Source organism: Nansenia antarctica, assembly GCF_963989245.1.
Source record: "Nansenia antarctica genome assembly, chromosome: 10".
NCBI classification, from domain to species: domain Eukaryota; kingdom Metazoa; phylum Chordata; class Actinopteri; order Argentiniformes; family Microstomatidae; genus Nansenia; species Nansenia antarctica.
The window spans coordinates 33,755,895-33,775,487 of NC_137680.1; the positions used below are offsets into that span (position 1 = coordinate 33,755,895).

At 41.9% G+C, this 19,593-nt stretch overlaps 3 protein-coding genes across 4 annotated transcripts; all 3 read right to left on the reverse strand.

Moving 5' to 3' along the window:
* Positions 1-1,196: 1,196 nt before the first annotated feature.
* On the reverse strand, positions 1,197-4,321 carry LOC308166901 (speriolin-like protein; the record flags this gene model as incomplete). Its single annotated transcript, XM_080541226.1, has 3 exons — positions 1,197-1,529; positions 2,401-2,525; positions 4,153-4,321. 3 exons carry the CDS (start codon positions 4,319-4,321, stop codon positions 1,197-1,199), a joined length of 627 nt encoding a protein of 208 aa, XP_080397352.1.
* An 866-nt stretch (positions 4,322-5,187) lies between these two features.
* On the reverse strand, positions 5,188-7,873 carry grinab (glutamate receptor, ionotropic, N-methyl D-aspartate-associated protein 1b (glutamate binding); the record flags this gene model as incomplete). The annotated part of the gene is made up of 6 exons (XM_080541227.1): positions 5,188-5,337; positions 5,521-5,664; positions 6,076-6,204; positions 6,992-7,192; positions 7,449-7,561; positions 7,762-7,873. 6 exons carry the CDS (start codon positions 7,871-7,873, stop codon positions 5,188-5,190), a joined length of 849 nt encoding a protein of 282 aa, XP_080397353.1.
* Positions 7,874-11,970: 4,097 nt separating this feature from the next.
* On the reverse strand, positions 11,971-16,663 carry rbm24b (RNA binding motif protein 24b; the record flags this gene model as incomplete). 2 transcript variants are annotated; one of them, XM_080540362.1, is made up of 4 exons in its annotated part: positions 11,971-12,325; positions 15,361-15,415; positions 15,964-16,087; positions 16,493-16,663. In XM_080540362.1, 4 exons carry the CDS (start codon positions 16,661-16,663, stop codon positions 11,971-11,973), a joined length of 705 nt encoding a protein of 234 aa, XP_080396488.1. The 2 variants fall into 2 exon arrangements, with proteins under 2 accessions (XP_080396488.1, XP_080396487.1); XM_080540361.1 differs by having other exon boundaries at positions 11,971-12,367.
* Between the last annotated feature and the right edge of the window lie 2,930 nt (positions 16,664-19,593).

Sequence of the window (19,593 nt, forward strand, 5' to 3'; positions counted from 1 at the left end):
ATCTACCGACAACGGTGCCCAGAAGGTTGCGCGTCCATGTGCCCCTTCCACACATCTAACCCTGACGTCCGCACAGGAGACAGATCCTAACTGGTTTATTTACGCCTAACCCACAGGAGACAGATCCTAACTGGTTTATTTACGCCTAACCCACAGGAGACAGATCCTAACTGGTTCCACTCGTTTTGGACAGGGCGGCTGGTGACACATAACACATGGAAACATCAAACTACATCTACTACTTGACTACTTAGCTAGCTAGCTAACCTAGCGACTAGCCTCGTAGCTCGCTGCCGGCTGCAGGTCTTACCTGAGAGGAGAGTCCAGTCTTCGGGTTTATTCGTATAAACATGTGTGTTACTGCTGTGCTCCCCGGCAGCCTAGAAAACATGTTCCGTTTACCTGACGTTTGTAGAAAGTGACCAGATGCCCAGACAGTGTAGCTTAATGCTAACAGACAGTGTCGTCGTTGCCTAGTGACTGTACTTCTCACTAGGCAGGCGGCCAATGAGCGTGCACGCGCGTTGCTAAAGTTCCCACCCGCGTTCCCGTTTGAAGTGCAGCCACACCTGTGTGTGCGTGTGTGTGTGTGTGTGTGTGTGTGTGTGTGTGTGTGTGTGTGTGTGTGTGTGTGTGTGTGTGTGTGAGTGTGTGTGTGTGTGTGTGTGTGTGTGTGTGTGTGTGTGTGTGTGTGTGTGTGTGTGTGTGTTCAGAGGCTCCAGGTCGAATATGAAACCGTTAATTCTAGATATTTTTTTTTTATCATTATATAATTTTACCTACTTATTTTTTCAGACGGCTGTCAGTTTAATATTTTTTGCACGATTTAGGAGGCCCATTCACAAATGCCACCCTCATCTGTACTACTAAGACTGAATATAGAAACAAAATACGATAAATTAACTTGAATCAATTCATTAACTTTCCCAGTCCAAACAAGACACTATTTGTCTTCAAATAAAGATGATATTCCTACCCCTCTATGCTATTGACCGACAGGAAAATAAGATATTGACCTATCTTCTAATGAATACATGAGAGTGTGGGTGATGTGTGCTGATGGGTTAGCCTCTTTTGTCTCCAAATCAATGCAAGATAAGACAAGTCAAGAGTTCAGTTACTATTACTATTGCGTAATAGTCATTTGTTTATCGGGTGAGGCAAGATGGAACAAGTTCCGAGTGCTGAGGTCTCATCTACCAAAGGAAGAGTGGCTTGCCATCCTGTCTGGCCATGCAGATGAGGCAGCTGAGCAGTAGCAGCAGGTCTTTCAGCAGCTTGGCAGGGGCTGTGTTGATAACCACTCTCCGCAAGACCTCTGGGCTGTTGTAGCCCAGTTCTTGGGCGCTGTACTGATCAGGCCTCTGCTTCAGGATCCCGTAGGTGTTGATGATGAACTCAGTGAATGGAGGGTGGAGCGTCCTGCTGTACCCCAGCTGGGTCAGCCTGTCCATAAGCTCAGCGTGCCGCTGTGAGAGCAGACGCCGGTATCCTTCGTCCACCTTCCCTGTCACAGGGTGTGTGGAGACCTGTTAAAGAGGAGGACAAGTGAAGATTTTGTTTGGACTTGATTATGAGTAATAAGACTGGAATTAGTTCATTGTTAAGTTACTGTATATCAATATGTCATCACAGCTCTCTTTCAAAAATAATAATTCCGAAAGACTTGAATTGAGCTGCTAAACATTGAAATTAGACTTGGTAAACCTATCTGAATGGTGGAATCTCTGAAACACTGAAATGACAACATGGCACACCTTTTTGTTAAACTGGTGATAAATAGTAACTGGTGATAGATAGTAACTGGTGATAGATAGTAACTGGTTATAGATAGTAACTGGTTATAGATAGTAACTGGCCATAGATAGTACATTTAGATCTTTCTTTCTTTTGCACTACTGCTGGTTGCACACCCATGGTCAATGTGATCCCTCTTTACCACTACTGCTGTTTACAATACTCCCATTGCACATACCGTATTATTGAACATTGCACATACCTCTTTGATATAGCCTCTTCTATAAATATGTACATTACATACTGTACATAAGCTAACTTAACTGTAGCTCATAACTGTATATACCTCTTAACTACCGTACTTGCCATACTGTACATATCACTATCATTGTCATATTTTTATAACATGTTTTTATATCACTATTTGCACTTCTGGTTAGATGCTAAACTGCATTTGGTTGTCTGGTACTTGTACTCTGCAATGACAATAAAGTTGAATCTAATTTAATCTAATCTAACTGGGGCATTCCCCAATCAGTACTGAACTTGAGTGACACAGTGTTAGATTAATTCATGTGCAGACTAGTAAACCTGGAGCCTCTGAACACAAACACACACACACACACACACACACACACACACACACACACACACTAGACTAACCTGCATGATCTTGTCGTGTATATTGTGCACAGTGAAACCATAGAGTCTTGTCTGGCACTGGAAAACATAGGACAGAATCCTGCGATCCAGCTGGAAGGCAATTTCCCCCACCAACCGCTCTTGATCTGCAGGTATTGTCATTAGAGAAAAATATATATTTTGATCTGCTCCTTTTCACTTTCACTGTTGTATTTGGCAGATCAAGGTTATCCATTGAGTTTTACTCACCTTTCACCTTCTGAGACGTAGAAGGTTGAGAACAGTTTGCAAACTCTTCATTTCCTTGTGGGTTTGTGCACAAGGAGCTTTTGGTGAGAGACTCAAGATTCATTGGGGAAGATGTTTTGTGCGGACGTTTTTTATGTGTCTGGTGCAAGTCATGGCTGAATCTGCCCTCATCCAGGCTGTCATGTCTGAATCTGCCCTCATCCAGGCTGTCATGTCTGAATCTGCCCTCATCCAGGCTGTCATGTCTGAATCTGCCCTCATCCAGGGTGTCTTGCCACTTAAGTGTTGTTTTTCTGCCTGTAGGACAAACACAATCATCAGCTAAAACCTTTTTCACAGAGGGCTTAGGCTTACTTATCTATGTGAGAACGCAAGTTGGTTAGTTCAGAGAAAAAAACGGGAACATTAACGAGAGAAGTATGTACTATATACAGCAGTGGAGGCTCCTCCATAGAGGTGGAGGAGGCCTGGCCTCCCCAATAATTTGAGAGAAGAGAGAGAGATTTAAAAAAGCAATAATTATATTTATTTTATTTATTTATTTAACAAAAAACATATTTTTATATTAATATTATTTCCGTTTTGTTCATAAATCTGAATTTTTCCATGGCTAAAACCCAATATTGCAATTGTAAAGCACCTACAGGCCAGAATCCCTATCCGTTTGTATTGAGGGAGGCCAGGCCTCCCCCAGGAAAGTGGTTTCTCATAGAAGTCAATGTAATGCAATTTCTTTCATGGCAATATGTGATTGGCCAAATCACTGAAAATGGGTGGGCACAGGAGGCCTGGCCTCACCATGCATTGAGTCCAGGGCTGAAAGATTGACATTTTGTTCGTCCAATCACATGAAGCCATTTTGAGAATTCGCCAGTCACTTCAGTCAAAGAAACACTCGCCATAGTGGCTACCAGTGTCCTATCAACTTGTCCTTTGCAGGACACGTCTAGAACACCCATGGCTATTATCCCTGAAAATAATAGCTCATTTGGCCAGTTTTGCTTAAAATGACCTCGGAAGTCGGCGAGATTCTGGCGCGATTTATACATCGAATAGGTAGACAACATTTAGGATTTATTGAACAGTTTTATTTTTAATGTAGTCGATTTCGTTTTATTACAAGTCAATTTAATATTCTTCCATATCAGATTACTGCATTTTACACATGTTCACACTGGGCATTTATATTACATCCAAATGTCATTTCTCAACTTAATTATCAGCCAGGCTCATAGACTTACAGCAATGTCATTTCTTCAGGCAGGCACATAGGCTAAGCTCTGCACAATGAATTCCATCAATCAGAATTGGCCTCCTCAATTCTGGAAGTCACCAGCCTCCACTGATATACAGTACCAGTCAAACGTTTGGACTGGTACTTATAATTGAATGGGAAAGTATACAGTATATACTGTATATTATATTTTGATAGGCGCATCTTGGGTGACATCTAGTGGCAAACATGAACAATTCTGTGGAATGCTTGTTATTTGTGACCGAATAAGAATAAGAATAACCGGTTACCTGTCGACCCGCTCAGATCACTGGCTGTAGTGGATAGGTTCAGTTTGGACCTCAGATCTACGTTTTCCTTTACTAGGCCCAATATAAGTTTGAGGTCGTCATTCTGGTGCCGCAGTGTCTCATTCTCCAAGCGCAATGCCACCTGCTCTCCCTGCCTATCCATGGACATCTCAGACTCACAGCGATGTTTCTGGCGTTCAGACAGTTGAACCTCCACCCGACAGTTTGCGGACCTCAATCATAGGCCACCAAGTCACGAGTTAATAGTAATACACCTTTATGACGTCATTGGTTACACGTCATTTGAGCGGTACAGGTACATTGTGAGGTCATAATGATAAGGTTCTGTCTCCGTTTAGAATGATAAGGTTCTATCTCCGTCTAGGGTAGTTCAGAGATATTGAGCGTCAAAGTTTTTACATTCCATTATGTTTTGTGAGATGGAACCTTTGTATTTTATTAATGACTAACTAAAAAAAATAAACATTTTAAAAATAACACCACACAGGCATTAATAATGGATCAGTTTATGTAAAAAACTCACAAATTTGACCAGAAATTTAGATAGAACCTTATAATTCTAACGTCACGGAATGGGTAGACCTTTTAAAAGCGGAAACCTTTGGCAAACTACTGGATTACTGGGTTCTCCCCATGAAGTTTAGAACCATAGATTTGACAGTGAACATAACCAGGACCAAGAAAATAACTTTTTTTTTTTTTTATTTCTGGGAAATATTACAGATTAAAAAATGATGTAAAACCACAATACTGCACATAACAATATCCATTACTAAAGATGGTGTTGCATCATAGCAAGTACACAGTGCCTTGTTAAGATTATATTACAATGTGCTACATAATGAGTAAATGCATATCTATCAGTTTCAGTTCTTCCAAAAGACTACAGGTAACATTTTTATTCTAATTACATTTGATTATAAAATACAAGCATATTACACATAGAGTCAAGGCACCTTTTAAACTCCTGCAATAACCTCAGTCCTTTTGTTCGTCTCATCTTGTAGAAAGCACTCAATCACCACGTTTTCCAACAATAGACAGAATATAAGTAAAGACGTATATAATGTCAGTGTACAGATTGAGAGCAGCGAAGATATACTCTTCTGGACTCAGGGAAAGCTTCTTGTTGCCCAGCAGCATCTGAGTGTCCACAGCCAAAAACTGGAATCACATTGAAAACAATAATAATCACTCTATGGTTGAGGCATTACAGGAAGCATAGTTTGATAGGGTCTTGCTCTGACAGATCCAACACATTTGATTTACAAGAGTTATAATTAGCTGTAGCCTACTACCTGCAGAGACCAACTTAGAAAAAAGAGATGACCTTAGCTTAGGACTTACGCATGTGAAGACCAGTGCTCCCAATGAGGCGTAGACAATGGTCAGGATCTTGTTTTGGATGAAGATGCAGAGGATAGCGAAGATGAACAGAATAATAACGCAAACAAGGAGCACACCCCGACAGGAAGTAAAGTCATACTTGGTCTAGGGTCAGGAGGAAATCAGAAGGACACATTAGTACCCAACAACTTCATCTTTCAGAACAGTGTGGGGTGAGATTAGTAAAAAATGATTCGAGACATGGCTGTAAATGTAGTTAAACCGATGTTAACCTCCCTGACCCTGAGCATTTTTTAAATTGATAAAAGTTATTTCTTCTGAGTGGGGCAGTCACACTCATATTTTCCTTTTTAATGACAGATATAGTAGAGATTAAGACAGGAAGGATGGGTGAGAGAGAGAAGGGATGACATGCAGGATATGTCCGCGGCTGGAATCGAACCGGGAGCCCTGTGGTACATGGTTAGTGCTTAATCCACTACGCCACCTAAGCGCCCCTTTTAAATTGAATTTTTGAAGTGAATAATGTGCTAAAGACACAGGTAACAGACAGACCTGCAGAGAGAAGATGACCACAGTGAAGCAGACGACCACAGTGATGCCCACTGCCATGACAACTGAGTCTGTGTCATAGTAGCTGGCGATCATCCCGGTCATGTAGGACAAACTCAGAGTTATAATTGACTGAAAAGATGAAAGACAAGAGGAGTGATGCATCTTCTTTTGCACATAACTTAAATAATACAGTATATATTTCTAGAAGTATCAACAGTGGCTTAGAAAATAAGAAAATGTTTGCTTGATGACATTGAAGATAGCAAAATCCATCTACAAAAACAAAAGAGATGGACTAGGAAAATGTAATTACAAATTGTGAGTCATTTACAATTGTGACACAGTCTGGTGAAGAGGTATATCGGCATATCGGCAATTCTCAAGTTGCGCAAATAACCAATGATACATATTTTTAAATAAAGTGTTTTGCGTATTACGAACATTTAAGTGTTGAAGTGCCCACTTGATATAACAAACAGAAGTTGTAGGATCACTTAATACTTATAATTTGTGATTTGGATTCACTGTATCACCTGCCATAGGCTACTGGGTAAGTCATACATGGCTTCTAAACAAACTTATATTTCAAGACGTGTTCAAAAGCAAGGACTGCGTGATCATCTAGTTATATGTAGTTATGTGTTTGTAGCATGCTGATGTGCTAAGCATGCAGTTAGATGTTCATAGCAATGTTCATTTTTACCTGCTAGCTACTAGCAGCTGTTTTGCATGTGTTTTGATTCAGAGCGACTTTTCTCTACGATATTTGGTTTGAGGTGTAGCAACATTCAAATAAGCTACTACTACAATCTGCACTTTCATAATCTGGAAAAAAAATGAAAAATGACCTTGCCCTACTTGAGGACTTTGTCACCAGACCATGTCACATTTAAATGACAGTTCAGACAGGTCTTACTAATGCAATCAGGTTCCATGGATGTACGCGGCGGAAGTCTCCACAGCAGCCTAGCACCATGAGTGACACAAAGAAAATGGCATATGACACAAAGTAAGTCCATGGATAGAGCTGGACAAAGGTCTTGATTTCTTCAACAAAGGTGAAGAGAGCCACAACAGAGAAGGTCACCAACAGCTGGACTGTCAACACCATGAAAACCTAAAGAGGCAGAGAGACTGTTAGATAGGTTACAGGTTAGGACAATCTGGTCACCATGGTAGTCATAATATTATTTAGAAGGCCTGTTGTGAGTACATCTGCTTGTCTGATTGCTGCTTTGTCTTAGCATGTTGTTTGATTGTATTTTCCTTTGTCTCACTGTATTCGGTATGTGTGGTGCACTGGTTTAGTTGTAAGTATGTGTGAACCCTGATGTACAGAAAAGGAAACATGGATAGCCCAGCTGAACTCTTACCTTACGAATAAAAGCTCGTCTTATGCTCTTGTCCTCCAATCCAGAGCCAAACTCACTGTTGTCGTGAAAGGCTGGTGGCTCGTCGCTGTGGTAAACATTGTTGTCTCTTGGGTCTGGATTGAAAGAGACAGACTTCTCTCATGGCGGTGTTCAGTATAGCAAATTCAAAAGTACACATTATTACACACAAAAATTAACATTCATAAACCATAACTGATAGAACCATTTTGATTCTCATTGAAGCTCTGACTGTAGGGACCTGAATGGGAAGCCATGGGAGCATAAGGTGTCACAGTGCCAAATCCTTGATTGCCTTGGATGAACATGGGCTGCATAAAAGCACCAGGCGGGGGGAAGGGGAGTCCTCCAGGAGCAGGACCCCCAAACATAGGTGGCATCCCCTGCATGTTAGGAGGACCTGGCATCCCATATCCAGGGGGGTTTGGCTGCCCAAACACAGAGTTAGGTGGGGCTGGGGCGCCCCCATCCAATGGAATATAATTTCTCTCCTGAGACATCAAGGGTCAGGTCAGCAGAGGGGTTCAGGAGCTTATTCAATTGGTGAACTGCAGAAATGAGCACCAGAGAGACACAATGAGACAGAGAAGGTTGGATGATAAGTCATTGGAATGCTCTTGTTGTAAATATACAGTGCCCTCCATAAGTATTAGAAAGGAAGCATTTGGTCTGTAGGAGGTCTCAGGCTAAAAGCAATTATAAAAGCAGACCAAAGTCAATCCATCATATAGGGGGATATCAAGATACCTATATGCAAAATAAGCGACCATCAATCGTATTAAGTTTGCATTGCTGCTATGATGATGGGGTCATCATAATACAGGCGAAATAAGTTCTGGCCCCGGTTGAGTTACTTTTTTTAGGTCCACAAAGTCTCTGTTAACATTCTCGTCCATGCAACATATTACCATTAAGAATACTTGCATGCATTTGGCCTATCCCAAATTATAACTAGCAAATCCTGACCGCAGAGTATTGAAGAGAGAAAGCCACTGAGACTACATGACTCCCATCAGACTGATGTAGAAACAGCATATAGGCGACCTGTCTCCTCACAACAAGCTGTAAGCAAGTCGATGGATGTGTCGAGTTGAAGTTCGTTCCAGTTGGATAAGTAGCCACCTTTTATTAGTTTTTTTTTTTTTTTTTTAAAGGACTTTGCGTGTCGCGTCGCGTGTCATTTATTTGGTTTCAGCTCCACAGCCGTCAAGACTGTCCCAGTCACATTACAGGGACGGCATTTCTCCCACGAATTTGCTGATATTCAAGACATCGCTTAATTGAATCGTAGGCAAATAACAAATGCTAGCTGAAGTTAGTATCTGTATGCGACTAACCCAATTTAATTATGTTTATTTCGTTAGTTAATTAACTACACACACGGCCGTAAAAAGTTGTGGCAGTGAAATTGCACATGGCCAGTAGATGTCAGTCTGCACACACACACGCGCGCGCGCACACACGCACACACACATACACACACACACACACACACACGCACGCACACACACACACACACACGCGCGCGCACACACACACGCGCGCACGCACACACACACACACACACACACACACACACACACACACACACACACACACACACACACACACACGCACACACACTGAGGTTTTTGGCTATAAGCTCAAGAGCTAGAAACCTACATTATCTGACACACTGTACTTCCCACCATGAAACAAACATACTGTAAGTTGGCCAGTGGCTGACTTACCTGGGTAAGAGTTGTATTCCCAATAAATAAATAAAAGGTTGTATCTGCCTTGCAACACAGAAGTACAGGGGTAATGAGAGTTCCTGGCATCAACAAGAGTAGAGTTCCCTCCTGGCGTCTACTTGACCAGGCGCCTGTCAGCTGACCCTGCTGCCTCCTGGACCCCCAGTCCTGCCAGATGGGAACACGACCACCAGTCAACCACATTCAACCATTGAAATGTCCCAGTAGGCCTGATACTAAAATCACTTCTATCCAACGTACGTCTGCATGTATGCAATGAGGAATCAAAATGGTCTGTTGATTAAATTAATTATATATCTTTGATCAGCATATTAAAATGTGTTTTTGATTGTTTATGTGATTTATTTTGATGAATGTCGTTTTTGTTCAGTATTTCTATGGTTGTTGTTCGTGGTGAGTGAGCACTGAGGATTCTTCTAGCTGGGGTTGTGAAACCAGGGGAGTCAGTTCACCTACTTACTATTTTGGTGTCGTTGAAGACCAGGTTCATGTGACACAGCCGGGGGATCCACCTTATTTTATAAGGGAACAAGACAGGAAGACAGGGGGAAATCAAGATCACAAAACACGGTTTAGATGGAGAACAAGTTTCAATCATAATAAGATAAGTGTAAGATAAATAATCATCAAATAATCCCAGTTTTTCTCTTGTGTCTGCCTCCTCTGCCTCCTCTTCCAATCTCAACCAATACTGTATCATGACCTTAAGGTAGCATCATGGAGCTGTATCTATAGATATTTACATATACACAAAATGCATAGGCCTACAGTATAAAAAAAAATACAATGACTTAACCTGAAGACATTCCAATGACATTGAGCTTTAAATGCTCCAAAAAGGTATACTGCAACATCAAGAGACACACATGAACCAATGTTTGGGCTTCAGCAGGACTATAGTTGACCCTTGTTTAGGTCTGACACATAGAGCAGATGGTAAAGAGCAGGTCTGATGGCCGAGAGCAGCACCGTTCTCGTCTCTGCTGCAGTTGTCGTGTTCTCTGGAAGGGAAAATATTTTCCCACCTGTTGTCATCAGCTGTCCTCGTACCTCTAGATCAGTACATGGTTGTGTCACTCTAAACAGTCTCTTTCTCACCCCTGACTGTTTAGACAGTGTACCTCCCATGTTATTGACCTCATTATAGACACTATACCCTGCAACTCCAAAACACCACTCATCATTGAGCCCAATTCAAGAGAACACAAGTCATGTTAAGACAAGTCACTTCTAAACATGAGATTCTTGTGTTTGACATCAATATCTGTTGGAGAAGAGATGAGTTCCCAAGATGTGAACAAGTTAATGAACCCAGACAGTCTCTAAATAACAGTACAATTGAACTGGTTGTGTAGGTAAAATGTTTTATTCAATCTAAGAAAATGAATGATTGCATTTGTAGAATCAAACATTTCAAAATGCAAGTTAGTAGAATATTGCAATAGCAACTCTACAAGCCTTGATACAGTATTCTATATCCAGTGACATCAAAAGTAGTTTTTAAAAGGTATAGCAAGTTTTCACAAATTCCCCTGTATGAAACTGGTAAAGTATAAAAAGTTCCCAATGTATTCAGGGTCTATCAAATAAAGTTAGTAACAAGCTATGGAAATGTAGGAAGAACAATGTAACGTAACTAAGAAAACAGTATAAAGCAGTATATTGTATTGTTTATAGTTTGCTGTAACTTTGTTCTTTCAATGTCCAAACACATAAGAAGGAGAATAATCTACAAAAAAAGGGAAAATAGCTCTTATAGAAAAGGCATATTTCAAGCTGTTGCATTTTTTGTTTTACCAAATCCAAATCATTATCATATAATAAATACCAAATCATTACAGTTTGAATAGCACAGTTGAACATTTTACAGATATATGATACATATACATAGGGAATACAAACATTTTCAATCGTAAGGCACAGTGGGGAAAACATTCTAAAGGATTCAAATGTTCTCCTCTTTCTTCCTTTCCTGTTGATGTACATAACTACATAACTGAGGTGCATCATGGGTGGACATAACTGAGGTGCATCATGGGTGGACAGTCTCACCACTTGCCTCAGTCTAGCACTTTCCACCATACAGTACAGGCCTTCACAGTGCCTGTCATCTGATACCACAGAAACACAGACAACCCAACATTACTCTCAATATCATTGTTTTTTTCTGTCGTCTTTCTGGGATACAGTATTGAGAAAATATTTCTTATAAAAGATTGCCTTAAAATTGCATAGTCTGAAACAGCGGTCCAAAACTATCAACACTGAACATTGAAAGGTTATGTCACCATTTCATATCATATGCAAGAATATTTGGATTGTTCGTCTATATATTTTGTTTTACATTTGTTGGGAAAATACCCGATTATTAGACTTGAGTGCACTTGTGATGGCCATACAAAACAATTACAAATTGTAACACATTAAATACATTTTGATTATTTAACTTAAACTTCATTCTAGATACAAAATGTATCAATGGTTTGCTATGAGGTTCACTTAAATAAGCATTACTAAATATTTGTCCTGCTGAATAAATATTAAATATTCATACTCTAATGGCAAACAATACTGATAATATCTTTAAAATAATGTAACTATTCTCAGGTTCCTTTGGTAGATTGCAACCACAAACCCCCTCATCACACTCTCTCTCCCCCTTGTCGAGTCCTGGGGTGAGTGGAGCTGTCAGCCTGGCAGCATGGTGCTTACTGCATGGTGCTTACTGCATGGTGCTTACTGCATGGTGCTTACTGCATGCGGTCTGTCTGGAGCTGCTGGGGCTGATACTGGCCAAATGCTGCAGCTGCGGCAGCTGCTCCTGGGGTGCCGGCAGCTGCTAAGGGCTGCTGGACGGCGTATCCGTACCCTGCAGCAGCCATGTAGCCTGCGGGGGCCGGGGAGGCTGCGTAGGGGTACTGCTCGTAGGCCGCAGCAGCAGCAGCAGCAGACGCAGCAGCAGAGTACTGGGCGTAGGCGGCGCCGGTGTAGTCCAGGTACGGGGAGGTGGCGGCAGCGTTGGCCGAGGCGGCAGAGTGCTGCACGTTAGGGATGACCATGCTGGGCTGGACGAAGGCCTGGGGGTACACGTAGTGGGCCGGGATCCTGGGGGACAGACACAGGGACGTCAGAGCAGACACACGGACGCTCCTCTGCTCTATGCAAACTGATACTGAGGAAACTCAGGAAACGAGAGAAGCAGGCGTCACAAAAAAACAACCCAGTCCTCATTTCATTAACACAGCAAAACCACTCATTAACAATGGAGTTCCTATCTAGGAACAAAAGCATTACCAAAATAAAAAATAAAATAAAGTGCAGCTTTCAACTTCAAGTCAAAAAAAGCATTTGGATCATACTGAACTAAGGCATTAAGAGAAGACAGCCCAGCTCTGAGCCCCTAGTGACTGAACGAAGCTGATCGCACAGCACCACAACACAACATCAACAAAGGATGTAAAATTGAAGGTACACCAGTCAACATACAATCACACCAATACCACAAACACACACATGCCCACACATGTTAATGAGCTCTCAAACACAAACAAAAAAAGAAAGATAGGCAGAAACATGTAAGTATGTGTGGCAGAGTTCAACTTTGAGCTGGTGAGAAATGTTGAAGGTGGGATAGTTGGGATAGTAATGTCATTAAGCACTGAGCAAAGTACTGGTGTGTCACCCTATCGCTTCAATGAATTAGTATGTGTTTTAAAAAGGCAAGATGGAGAGAGAGGAGGTATAAATGGACAGATACCAGCCTGTGTATCCGGGCAGACTTGGCTCTATATACACCACTGAGCTTCAGTCACCTCCAGCAAATATAGAGGAGCAGGTGTTGGAGTGTTAAATCTGGCCATAGATTTTTGCCATGTATTTTTTGCCCCACACACACACCCACACACACACACCCACACACACACACACACACACACCCACACACCCACACACACACACACACACACACACACACACACACACACACACACACACACACACACACACACACAGACACACACACACACACACACACACACACACACACACACACACACACACACACACACACACAGAGACTGACAGGAGAGGCTGGAAGGCAAGCTATTTTTCGCTCTCCTTGTCATCCCAAAAGGACAAGCTGAGCTACTCTGCTTCAACAACACATGGCGTTGCACTCATCTTAGTCTCAGTGACCTCCATGACTTTCCTTTCCCCTTTCTCTCCCCCCTTCTCCCCCCCTTCTCCATTATCTACAGATCTGTTGCTCAATCAGCTGATCACCTTAAGTTGTATAGCGGTTGGTCAATTGCTTTCTACCTGACCCAATAACAACTCACTAGAAGACGTACGAAGTGTAACAGTGTTGCACTGGGTTGTCCAAAACAGGAATGTCCACACCACTAGGATATAAGAGACAGAATTTGAGACCTGCATTTAAAAATACTCATGTTACTGAGCTTCCCTGCCGAACTGGTTCAGTCCCACACAAACCGTTCCTCTGGGCTTAGGGAGGACGGCCATTTTGTGTTCCTGAATGTTCAGGGCTAAATAAAGGTGCTTTGTAAATCACAGGGACACATGGGTAATCCCCTAGAACAGAGGCTCCCAGGCCCCCCGAGGGCCGGGCACATGTCTCTGCCCACCTGTTGTCCACAGCCCAGCCCCCCCCCGCCCGACATACATTATTAAGTGCACCGCGGAGTGACTCTCATTTTCCAACCGAATTTGAGAAGCCCTCTAGAACATTCTAAAACAGCTGCTGTCTCACCACAGTACCACTCTCTTGGGTCTCTCTCAGTATCTTATCTCCTGTCCGTTTACACGGTGTGATTACTATGTACAGTATGTGTATGTTTAACAGAGACATGGTCTATATGTTTGAGGTTCTGGCTGGTACATGGACACACCTACGGTATATTCTCCTTTCATGTACAGTATGCCATGAAGGAGGTCTGCCATGGGCAAGGTCAGCTGAAAGCAGCCTAAAGGATCCCTGTGCTTCACAGTGCCGACAACATTTCACCATTTCCATTCTTCCTGTTGCCATTTCTCTCACTCACTCTTTCTCCTCTATATTTTAGGGTTATATCTTTAAGTTATGTCGGTCCCGGAGCGAGGATTTCTTTGACCTTAGTTCCTCCACTATAAAACACGAATGAGATAGAAGAAGATGGACATATTGGATATCTATAGATGAGAGCTACAAGTGAAAGCATAAGGAAAAAAGGGTTAATGTAAGAAAAAAGAAAAGAAAATCCAACATGCAAGCCATAGTTTTGTTGAGTGGGGTTGGATGGAACAGTAACATAAACCCCATCAGCAACAAAACATAATGAACATGTTAACAAAAATAAATAAAAATAAAAATAAAAAACCACAAGCTAAGGCACAATCAATCATTAAAAAGTAAAACCAGATCAGAATCAGCACCCCATAACAGTTACGACTCCCTATCACCACTCCCAAAGTCTAGTTAAACGCTTTCTTCCTCCCACATCCCCACTGCAAGTAAAGATAAGCACACAAGTTAAGCTGAAAACCACTTCATACTGGAACCAAGGCACACACCAATCTATAGACTATGGAAATCTGAAAGAAAGGAAAAAAAGAAAACAACAACTTCCATGCATCTAATCACCATTTCAGCTCGTTTGTGTGTGTCAGAGTTTACTGGTAACACTTTTAGTGATCTGCCCAATGCAGACTCAGCTATTCCTCAAACCATCATGTCCCTTCATCTGCTATCTTAACCGTAAGCCACCCTGTCAGATCAGAGAGAGATAAACAACATTGAGTCAATCCTATATGAACTGGGGAGAAACGTTCACTTCCTTCAATCAGTAACACCAGAGACAGTCACACCTCTACACTCAACATTCAATGGGTTGGGGGGGAACTCTAGGAAAAGGAAAACATAACATTTTATAATACAAGCAATTTGTGGATGAAAAACACTAGTCACTGCATGTAAGAATAGAACATATGATATATGGTTACAATTAGCAGCCCTGTGGAGGGGTAGACGTCCATCGTCCCATATTCTGACACTGAATTGAGAAACCTGTGAAATATGTTGATGAAACAATTTGACATCATTGTACAATGAAAGACAAGATATTGAATGATGTGGCGAGACCTACCCATAAGGCCTTTGGATGAAAGCTGGATGGATCTGAGGCATCCCAAATGAGAAGCCTGAAACAATGAACACATGGTTATTGACTTAACCGTCATTTGCTCCATTGAATGCTTCAGTCAGATGAACACAAGATTGATGCATCAGGAACATTTCAAGAACTGCAATTACTGTTCTAGGTCTATTTCTACTAAAGCTATGATGGTACATTTTTTATGATGGTACATTTTTTAAAACCAAACTGAAACATATTCACGTTTTAATAAAACGGTGACAACCTTGGCATGGCCTGTCAACATTATAATCGACTTTGACGTCCGCTGTTGTCTGCTCAATAACACTACTCTAACAATCTCATGTTGCATGTTACAGTATGTTAGTATACAGTAACTTGCCACACACACACACACACACACACACACACACACACAGTACATATGATTATTCTGTCTGCCATGCTATCATCACATTGTCAAACACTCCAGAACGTGTGTGTACAACAAGCATGTGATTAGATGTCATGGCTGTCATGGTACGCCACCTTGGTCGTCAAAGCTGTGAAAAAAACCTGGGGCGCAGCCCTCCACCAGCGCGTCCAGTCCCTCACCTGGCTGCATGACCCTGGGCTTGGCCCCCAGGTAGGCCAGGTTCACATTGGCTTTCCTGCCATCAATGATAGGGTTAGGGTCCTTACAGGCTCGGTCGGCAGAGGCCCGGTCTCCCATCGTCACCTGAGAGCAGCACAGAAGAAGACGTCTCAAGTTTCTCAACGTCATCTGGACTTTTTCAATAATATATGTGGTGCATTGTGATGTTATCAGGTCACTAAAATATAGATGAGGGCATGGTCTGGTAACAAAAGAGATATCCGCTCATTGGGTTATGTATATGAGGCAGGTGTCAGATATGCTGGGATGACATGATGCCACCGACACAATAGGCCTCGCTGTTCTGTTTGGCTATTGAAACTAGGCAGAGAGGCATGAAGGAGTTGGTAACATCTCTCATCATATTCAACAGTCATGACAGGTTGATGCCATTTACACGTGTATGATAGCCTACAATTACAAGGTGCGGTGAAACAATATTACAATCAAATAAAAAACAATTGCAGCTAAGTTCACATATATACTTACGAATCCATAACCTCTGGACTTCCCCGTCTGTCTGTCTGTGATGACCACCGCCTCATCGATGTCACCGAACACTTCAAAGTATTTCCTGAGACTGGAGTCTGTAGTGTGGTAAGGCAGACCCCCTACGAAGATCTTAGTGTAGGTGGTGTCCTTCTGGGATGAGTGCATCATTTGCATTGTGCAAGTTGGTAGGAAACAATGTTTCCTCGAGGTTGAACACTGAACTACAATCGAGTTATTAAAAAAAAAGAAAAAAAAAGAGTGGAAGTGGAGATAATGATATAATAATGATATAAGTAACGAACCTTCAATGAATGGATCCGGTGCGTCGGGTTGGTTAGAATGGAACGCACAGACAGACAGACACCTGTTTGACAGACGTTACTCCGTCGCTCTCCACCTCAATGCTAAACTTGTAGAATGAACATCCCTATCCACGGTAACTCCACCCAGATCTCACTCCGAGGGCTGGACACGCACTGACACACGCACTGAGACACGCACTGACACACGCACTGAGACACGCACTGAGACACGCACTGAGACACGCACGGAGACACGCACTGTCGCCCCACCGAGCGGCTCTCCATGGAAGCGCGTTTGACTGTAGAGGAAAAATGTCTAAGAAACCTATATGACAGACAGGTTAAAATGTCTGCCTGTCACTCACTTGTAATACCTACCTCAAACATGTGAAAACGTGTACAGTATGCTAACTTACATTTTATTTTAAAAGGACATTCTCATGAATTATGATTGACTTCAAATTTCTAAAAGTGCATCATGCTCCATCAAACTGAACTAAACTAGCACACACTTCTGGGCTCATTCAGAGGTCCTCTATTCCTTTATGCAGGGTAAGAGACACCACTTAACTTGACGCACACACACACACACACACACACACACACACCTGTTGCCTCAAAGAAGTTATGGGGTCAACATGGACAGCTGGATATGTCTCTCACAACAAAGCCACCAATGCTTCAGCATTTGAGACAAATGCAAGAATTCAGGAGATTTATGAATTGACCTCTAAATGGCCACGCTATCACGCTCTTTATCATGTTCTCTGTGACAGCATAGGCTAATGAGAAACCAGACTGGAAAGCTCAGTGGCAGTGACAGGCTACCAGCAGAGGTATGTGTTTGTGCAGTGTACCAACACTATTGTGGCGGGGTCAGTGGCTGCAGGCTGGGGTTACCAGGGCCTCCTGACACCAGCCACAGGTGGGGGGCCAGTGGCCTATACATCTCTGAAGCAGGCAGTATTTTCTTCTCTAGTCCAGACCTCTAAAAGTGGAGCACACAACACACACCTGTGTTGACATTCTATTCACTGTCATCCACGCCTACTGCTTTTACACTGGACAGTGGCAGGCATGTTTGAAGAGTCATTGCTAATATCTAACTGTGAGTCAGCTCCACAAAGTGAAACCAGTCTTACAACACTGTTTAGTAGCTACAGCATTAGGAGCAATAAAAGAATACAGTATTTTCTGACAGAGATGTATGTAAAATAAGAGAAACAACACAGCCTTTAGATTGTAAACGTTCTGTATTTTAGAACACCTTTGTACCAATTAAAACAGTTTGTTGAGATACAATATAAATACAATTCTGTACATTATAATATTGTAAATACTATGTTCAAATACATTTCTATTTACACCTCCTCGTGAGGGAGAGCAGCGTTGATCTCATCTTTAAAGTAAGGTCTTGGGTTTCTTTCAACTTGAAATTACAGCATTAATATATATAACTATATTTCTGATCAGTTCCACAGTACACCACTTCAACTGCTGACATAAAATACATCTCTTTCAGTTTACAAAACAATTTCTTTTACATCTTTCCCATAATCTGATATTGTCCATCACACGTTCATCCCTCCCTCCCTGTAAAAAAACCAACCTAAATTCATTTGTTACCATGAGTACCATTAAAATGTTACTCACTAGTCAAATAAACAGAGAATGCTGTTTGAGAGTGATTACTGTGGGCTTCATCGTTAGTTCTTCATCCGAAGAGTTGGATGGCATGTTGAACGCCCCTGGGCATCACGTCATACAGAGGGCTTCAGGTCCCTATGTTTAGATATATATTCATATCCCAGTCAGCACGTTGACCTCCTTGGTCAGGGACAGTGTGGATAGAGGAGTCTGTCTTGGTCTTGACGGGGCAGTGAAGGCATCAGGGTAGCCAAGCCTCAGAGGAAGCCCAGCTGCTTCATTCAGCTGATAATGAGAATGACTCAGCTAGTTAACTCAGCTAGCTAACTCAGCTAGCTAACACAACATCCCTCTGGCCTCTTCACTTCCTGCCCATGCCCAACTGTCCCTGACGGAAGACACTGTGACGTAGTCTCAGACCATCCTCTCCAGTGCAAGCATTCAGACAGCAACGGCAATAGTCCCAAGTTCAGTGGGGATTATTTGTCATTCCACAGTGTTACAGTACTACTCCAATGAGCTAATTTAGCATAATGGAAAACATGGCAACTGCAGTCATAATAGCTTCATAGCAACTGATGATTTGCAGATGGCCCAACGTTCAGAAGGGCTTGTGGTTAATCATAGAAATATGGCACTATGCTTTACTTGGACAAACATACCTGTATATATGTACACACAAAATACACATGAAATAAAATATCAGTTTTAAACAGCAGGTCTGAAACCCTAGTTCTTTGGTTACCCCTGACATATCATCATGACTTCAATAACAAACAGGGATATCGGTTTTACAAACAGTAGTACATTCTTAATCAAAAGATCAAAATACCCCAGATTATGCCCCACTTTGACCCTATGGAGGATATGATATTTAACAGAAATATGACATGATGAACAGATTCAATGATACAAATGTAAGAAATAAAAGTTGAAATCTGGAGTCTTCACTGAATATTGAACTTTTCTATCAAAAATAACATGATAGAAAAAACAGGGGGGATGTGTGCATATGACTCTCAGTGAATAATAACAGAGATAGACCTGCATAACATGCTCTGGTCTGGTCAACTAAAAGGAAAGGAAGACATTAATGAATACTAAGAGAACACATGTTCATGTTGAAAGAAGGATGGATTTATGAGAAGG